This window comes from Cupressus sempervirens, chromosome 3, assembly GCF_028749045.1.
Source record: "Cupressus sempervirens isolate cs-2001-9-10 chromosome 3, ASM2874904v1, whole genome shotgun sequence".
Classification (NCBI taxonomy): domain Eukaryota; kingdom Viridiplantae; phylum Streptophyta; class Pinopsida; order Cupressales; family Cupressaceae; genus Cupressus; species Cupressus sempervirens.
In genome coordinates, this window is record NC_143120.1 from 487,887,310 (window position 1) to 487,895,061 (window position 7,752).

The window sequence follows — 7,752 nt, forward strand, 5'->3', positions numbered from 1 at the left end:
ATCTACACCAGGATCCTTTATATTGACCTTGGAGAGCTAAAGACTCTTATTGCACAACTAAGGACCAACTCTCATAAACTCCGATGTGAGACCGGATGGTGGAAGAGATCAAAAGAGCTTTGGAAAGAGAGAATCTGCTCATTTTGCAATTCTGGGAAGATGGAAACCAAAGAACATTTCATTTTGGAATGTGAGGCATACAGGGACAGCAGGGTCAAACTCACATCCGACATCTCATGGTACAACTTATTCAACAAGGAGAACATTGAGAAGTTTGGTGGACTCATTATCAGCCTATGCAAAAAGTGAACCGAATTAAAAAAGCTGGTGTAGTGGGAAAGGTGTCCCATAGACTATGTTCAGCGTCGTAGACATTAAAGTCTCATATATCTATCTAGCTATCTTAGAGTGAAGTTTAAATGAGCCACACTCAATCAACAAGAAGCTCATAAAAAAAGAGCTTATATTTTATATCAATAATAATTGGAAAAAAAAAAGATTATGATAAGCTTACACAAATCTGCAATTATTCATTAAGACGAATTTCGTACCCAATGCTCAAACAGAGTACGCGGTTTTGACTTTACAGTCTGAATTTAATTTCCAAGAAGACGACACATTCAAGTCTGATTTGGGTCTACACTGATTTGCATATTCGTGGGTTGTATTGGTCGGCAAGAAACATACGACGGCACTGTTTTATAGGAATATTAAATTGCTGGTCGGTTTAAATCTTGCGAATCTGTTTTGAAGGCCCTCCCCTCACAGTTGTTAATGAGAGTTGCAGCTCTGTTTCTTAAAAAAATTGTATATTTTAGCAATATCTGGTAGAAAAAGTCAATCAAGTTTTGGGCCATGGGAAGGTTGTAAAGCAAGTGGGGAAAAGCATAGAATATCTGTAGAAGTTGCCCATTTTTATTAGAGTGGGAGAGGACCAGAATAGAGGCTTGAGAATAATGGTGTCGTTTGCTCAAGTGATTTGGCCTGCTCTTATTCTCCGAAAATGGCTTCTACCTCACAGGCCCAAGCCATTTCCGTCCCAAGCAGAGGAGCAGCATGAAAATACTTGTGATTGTTCCTGTAATCTACAAGGTGTTGTTTTTCTCCTCTTTTGAATCTTTTCTTCTGTGATTCTGTTGAGATTGTAGGTAGACAGGGATTGGAATTGTAGGAGGAGATAGAGATTTTAATAATGTTGAGTTTTTTCTGATATTTTCTTCTCCAAATATGGTAGACATAGATAGATATCCTTATGATTAGTTTCAATGCCATGTTTAATGTGCAAGGACATTTTCTTTTTTCCCATTTTCTCTTGAGATCTTTTGTGTATAATGTTGTTTCAGTTGTATCATGTTTGATGTTTAAAAATCTATTATGTTGTTTCAGTTATATCATGTTTGATGTTTAAAAATCTATTCTTTCTTTTTGTTTCCTTTTGAGATATTTGAAATCTTCGATTTGCATATGCTCTTTTCTTTATTTGTATTTCATGATTATATGTTCTCCTTTCTAAATCTTCAATTTATACGTTCTTGGTTTTCTTCCTTCGGTGTTCTTTTATAAAATTTCATTTCATTTCTACAATGTTAGATCTATAAAATAGATTTTCTTTTTGTGTCTTGTTTTGAAATCTTGGATTTACATTTTCTGATATCCTTTTCTCATTTTTTAGATCTTGAACTTACATATTCTCTCTTCTCATCTTCTTTTGTAATCTTAGACTTGCATTTTCTCCCTTCTTATCTTCTTTATGAATCTTAGACTTGCATGGACTCGCATATTCAGACATTCCTATCTTGAACTTACATATTCTCTCTTCTTATCTTCTATTGTAATCTTAGACTTACATTTTCTCTCTTCTCATCTTCTTATCTTCTATTGTAATCTTAGACTTACATTTTCTCTCTTCTCATCTTCTTTTGAAATTTTAGACTTGCATATTCTAACATTCCCATTTCATCTTTTCACCTTTTTGAGATCTTCAACTTAACATATTTTCTCTTCTCGCGTTGTTTTGAGATCTTACTCTCTTCTAATCTTCTTTTAAATCTTGGACTTCCCTTCACACTTCCTTTTGTGATTTTAGATTTGATACTCTCTTCTCCCTTTTGAAATCTTTAACTTACTCTTTCATCACACTTCTTACAACCTCAGATTTAATATTCTCTCTTGTCGCCTCTTTTTGAAAGCTTAGACTGAACATATTTTCACTTCTCACATTCGTTTTGTAATTTTAGATTTGATTCACCTTCTTCTAAATTCATGAACTTATATATTCTCTCATCCCACCTTGTTCAACTTGTATATTCTTTGTCCTCACCGTCATTTGAAACTTTTAACATAGTCTCTCTTCTCTATGAATTACATCAAAATCCGTAACTTCACATATTTTCTTCTCACGTTTTATTAAGATCTTCAACTTATATTTTCTCACTTCTTATTCTGTTTTCAAACTTTTAGAACAGCATATTCGCTCCTCGCCATCTTTTGAACTCTTAGTCACGCATGTTCTCTACTCTCACCTTCAGTAAAATACTGACATCCTTTTTCAGTGTAGTCTGGTACTCAATTGAACAATAAGTAGATACTGATTTCTCATATATGTTTAAACAAACAACTTTTATCTGTTTAGACAAACAAATGTCTAGGATTTGATGGCTGAGATCCTCTGTTCACCATGTTTACAGATGGCCCAACGCTTAAGCGCGGCCAATCGGAAACACTGAGGACAGATTACACCCGGCCCCATGAATACACACTCTTTGTTGGAACATGGAACGTAGGCGGCATGAGCGCACCGGAGGATTTAAAACTGGATGAATGGCTATGCACAAACAAATCCTCGGATATATATGTGATTGGGTAAAATAAAATAAAAAAGCATTCTTGATATTCATTTCGATCCCCTAGCTCAGATTAATGGCTTTCAAAATCAATAAGGCAATGTCTGATCTGCGACAGATTCCAAGAAATTGTTCCTTTGAAGGCCGGAAAAGTGTTGGGCTCGGAGGACAGCAGGGCGGCGGATAAATGGGACGCCTTGATTGCAAAAGCTCTGAACAGATCAGCACCAAAATCACCACCATCCCATTTGGAAAGAACCCAATTTGAATCATCTCATTTGAGGATGACCCAATTTGATGTCCAATTCCAAACAGACAATTTGGGATTGGTAGATTCCGGGTGGAGCAGCTGCAAGGAAGAACTGGTTGAAAATGGCAAGTTTTGCTCTGGTAGACAGCGTTACAAACGAATTGTATGCAAGCAAATGGTGGGTCTCTACGTTACAATCTGGATCAGATGTCATCTCGCACCATTTGTTGGCGACATTAGAGTATCTTGCGTTGGTTGTGGCATCATGGGTTACCTACGCAATAAGGTAAATTAGATTATGAGTTTTTTTTTGCTTCATTGGGTACATTCAAACTTCAAAAATGTCATCTTTTGAGCATCATTATACAGTGGAAAAGTGATTTCTTTTTGGGAAATTGATGTTTTGTTTTTCCATTTTGGTATGATCTCTCTTCATTTTGGTATTAGTGAGTAGTTTATTTGAAAGTTTATATTCAAGATGAAGTCTATCTGTGATCTTTTGACTCATTGGTTCATGACTCTAGATCAAAAACATTCATTACTGTAATACTTGTAAATCTTCCTTCCTTCAAATTGTACAAATTTCTTAAAAATGTTCCTTCTAACTGTACCAATTCCCAAAGAATTGAATTTTTAACGGGTCTTGAACAATCACCATTATTACAGGGATCGATATCAATTAGCTTAAGGCTTCACCAAAGTAGCTTCTGTTTTGTGTGCGTACACTTGGCTTCGGGTCACAAGGAAGGCGATGAGTTTCGCAGAAATTCTGACGTTGCAGAAATACTTAAACGGACTAGTTTCCCTCGCAGTTCCAGTATCCTCTCTCCACGCACTATTATGGGACATGAGTAAGTACAAATCTTTTTCTTTACTACTTTTTTTAAGAACTTAGTGGTTCACAGTTAGACAAACCCATCTTGAATGAGAAACAATTGTGCCGTTTTTCAATCAATTTCATTGTTTATGGGTTATGAGTAGTGGTTATTTATTCATCTATATTTTATGTATAGTAGCTAACATAAATTCGTTTCTTCTGAGAATCAGTGTTCCGTGATTCAATTGCATAGTTTTGAGTCAAATTTATTGACCTATATTTCATGAACAATCGCTCATATGAACCTGTCTCTCATAAGAAAAATGAATATTCATTTCATTATAAATATCCATGAATGTTTGAATTGTGTTTATTACAACATGTGCACAGATCTGGATTGACCAAACTTGAAGTATCTAATAGCATTTTTATTTTTGCACCTAAGCAGTGGAATAATATGGTTTGGAGACTTGAATTATCGGATTACACTATGTAATGAAAAGGCAAGACATCTTATTGAGAAAACAGATTGGACAACACTTCTATTAAATGATGAGGTAACAATTTCTTTTGTCAATAATTTAATTATTTCATAGGCTATCTTTAACCTAGTGAATATTAATATTCTAATAATACATCTTTTACGAAGCTCACTTCTGGATTCGATTGCGTATATTTTTTAACATCAACATTTCAGATCACACTACATGATCCATCATCATAATGAAAGAGTGCAGGATTTGAAATGTGATCTTGCACTCTTTCATTCTGATAATAGATCACATAGTGTGATCCAAAACATTGATACTAAAAAATACACAGAATCAAATCTAAAAATGAACATAATTTACAAATAGATTATATAAATCTGATATTGTTGAATACACCCTTTGTTTAGCTGAAAGCTGAGCAAAAAGCAGGACGAATATTTCAAAAGTGGAAGGAAGGCATTATAAATTTTTCCCCAACTTACAAGTACACTCCCAATTCTGATCACTACCATGGATCACAAAACAAGGCAGGGGCAAAGCATCGTGTTCCAGCTTGGTAACCGAATTTTTTAAGAAAAAAATTGAGTTCCCACCAGCAAAAATATATGAAAAATATAAACATAAAAGTTGAAGTTTGTATATATAAAAGTTGTAGTCTGTATATATAGGTGTGACCGGATCCTTTGGAATGGAAATGGGGTAGAACAAATATCATATGAGCGAGCAGAGTACAAGCTTTCAGATCACAGGCCCATTTCTGCTATATTTACATCAACAGTTGATGTGCTTTGCAAACGAAAAGTGGAAAAGAGTGTGAGCCTCTCCATTAAATTAATGGAGGCCCAAAACTTGCTTTCTCCAGATATTGTGAATCTTCCTGCCCTCTTCACACAAAGGTAGTAATTTTGTGATTTCTTCAAGTTTTAATACTTGAAATGTCTGTTTGAAGTATTAGAATATCATTTGGGATTTTATGTTTTTCTGATATGCAGTTGTCAGGATGAGATTGGTGCAGCTGTGAAAGCTGAGGTTATGAAGGACCTCATTCCAATATTTAATGAAATGGAGGCTGAATAGTTGGACATCTACAAACACAATGGTATGGAAACAGTCGAAATTAGATTTGATAATGTTTGTATTAGATTATGTGAGTTTTCTATTTATTATGATTTTGTTACAAGTAGGGTTGTTGTTTCATCAATACAATCATTAGATTTATGGAATACAGGTGGCAATTAAGTCATATCAAGAATCTCAAACGGAAGTTTGCAGTTAGTTCAACAATCCTCCAGCGTTACAAGAAGAGATTCAAACATCTGACCAAGCTCTGATATCACTTGTTATACGCTAGGGTTGCTGTTGCACCATAATATCAACTTTTCAATACAACCACTAGACTTTAGAAAACAAGAAGTGGTTAAACCAAGCCATGAATTCAATTCCCTCATAGAAATGTAGTAGTAGTTGGTCCAATATATTTTAGATAACCTTCTATTGTTTATTGTTAGAATAAACAAGAAAAATTTAGTAATTATTTTTAGATCACACTTCATAGTCTATCGTCATCATATTGACATTTTTATTAGTCAAGATTTCAGATTGCAGTCTACCGTCGTTCATCTCAGAATAAACAAGCAATAATAAACATATTTTCTTTGTTAAGATTTCAGATTACATTCCATGATTCATGATTAGAATAAAGAAGAATAAAGACTTTTCTTTATTAAGATCTCATATTACATTACATAATTCCTCCTTAGAATAAACAAACAAGAATGAATTTTTTTCTTAGTCAAGATTTCAAATCACATTCCATGATCCATCATCAGAATGATAACAAATAAGGAAAAATTCTTTCCTTTCACAAGATTTCAGATGACAATCAATTTTTTTAAGAATAACAAACAAGACGAAAAACAATTCTTAGTCAAAATTTCATATCATACTTCACGATTCATTATTCTATCAGCAAATAAGATTAATCATTTTTCTTTATCATGATTTTAGATCACACTCCATGATTCATTGTGCAAATAACAAACAAAAATAAATATTTTTTAAATCTAAATTTCAAATACATTCTAAAATTCATTATAACAATATTTAAATAACATTTTTTTCTCAAATTGTTCCGAACTTTAAAACCCAAATATTGTATCTTTCAAATTGCAGGCCAGGTTAGAATCAAGTGAGGTTTAACCTGTGGCTGATCCAGCAACACCTACCAAACGAGGAGACTATAAGGTAGAGTCAACAGACTCTCATGCCTACCTTTTCCCTATTATTAAATAAAAATCATGGTTTTGATTATGTCATGTATTAAAATAAATTTTAATTTTTTTTATTAGGTCTCAGATTGATTAAGTTTTTATTATAGTTGATATAAATTTGTACATTTTCTTGTAATATTATCTATTTTTCTATTATAAAATTGATCTTTACTAATTTAATTTTTATTAATCAATAACAGATTTACTTGCAGTAATTTGAAAGGAAAAGAAACACCAACCTTATTGAAAGAAGAAATAGTACTTGTCAAAATGGCAGAGGACAAAATTATTAGGAAGAAAAAATGTATGATTTATATATATATTTGTAATTCTTGAAGAGTACAAGAAGGTATATGTGTACAAAGCATTAAAGAGAATGCAATTGAAAATAAAAGTGATTTTTTTGTATTTTTCTTGTGACTTTATGGTTCAAATTGGTTTAAATAAGAATCGCCTCCTACTAAATACAAGATCCCAATACGAATAACTAAGCTAAGTTTGATATAAATAAGAATCACTTCCTACTAAATACAAGATCCCAATACAAATAATTAAGCTAAGTTTCATTTATATATGAATTTGATATATTATACTCTGTTCTCATAAAAATTCAATTAAAAGATAATTTTTGAATAACTATATATACTCTCATCAATTTACAATATATATTGACATTTATATATAATCCAAATAGATCTATAAAAAAATACAATACAATACATCATATCACATTTGTAAAATCCATTAGATAACATATCACACAAATAAATAAAAATATATATTTACTCTTAAAAGTTGAAATTATTGATGAAGAATTTATTTTAAAAATATTTTAAAACTAAAATTACTTATTCAAGCTTTAATATTTAGTTTTGACAATGTACTCATCTAGACTTCAAAATTTTGTTCATTTTTCTCTCGACGTAACCTACCATTTTCTACAACAATATATATGGTTATGATCTCTGCTACCTATCATTCCCACATGTTTTTTTACAATTGAAACTAGATGTAAACTAACATTGTTTTACTAAGTGTAAAGTACAATTTGCATGCATCATTTTCCCATTTACCTCATAAC

At 32.3% G+C, this 7,752-nt stretch overlaps 1 protein-coding gene across 2 annotated transcripts; it reads left to right on the forward strand.

Annotated features, from left to right (window-relative positions):
• Positions 1 to 653: 653 nt before the first annotated feature.
• LOC149567295 (type IV inositol polyphosphate 5-phosphatase 9-like) lies at positions 654 to 7,081 on the forward strand. Of its 2 annotated transcripts, XR_016361627.1 has the most exons (10): positions 654 to 1,092; positions 2,688 to 2,862; positions 2,962 to 3,379; positions 3,760 to 3,944; positions 4,359 to 4,467; positions 4,809 to 4,957; positions 5,070 to 5,297; positions 5,394 to 5,500; positions 6,574 to 6,645; positions 6,872 to 7,081. XR_016361627.1 is itself a non-coding variant. In XM_089817471.1 (9 exons), the coding sequence occupies exons 1-8, from the start codon at positions 957 to 959 to the stop codon at positions 5,476 to 5,478; spliced, it is 1,485 nt and encodes a 494-aa protein (XP_089673597.1). In that variant the 5' UTR covers positions 654 to 956; the 3' UTR covers positions 5,479 to 5,500; positions 5,630 to 5,880. The 2 variants fall into 2 exon arrangements, 1 of the variants encoding a protein (XP_089673597.1); XM_089817471.1 differs by lacking the exons at positions 6,574 to 6,645; positions 6,872 to 7,081 and adding an exon at positions 5,630 to 5,880.
• Positions 7,082 to 7,752: the final 671 nt, after the last annotated feature.

Bases quoted from the DNA above. Each gene is read 5' to 3' on its own strand.
- LOC149567295 (XM_089817471.1), top strand. From the start codon at position 957: ATGGTGTCGTTTGCTCAAGTGATTTGGCCTGCTCTTATTCTCCGAAAA. The intron at 1,093-2,687 runs GTGTTGTTTTTC...CCATGTTTACAG, and splicing joins TTGTTCCTGTAATCTACAAG to ATGGCCCAACGCTTAAGCGC. The intron at 3,945-4,358 runs GTAAGTACAAAT...GCACCTAAGCAG, and splicing joins CGCACTATTATGGGACATGA to TGGAATAATATGGTTTGGAG.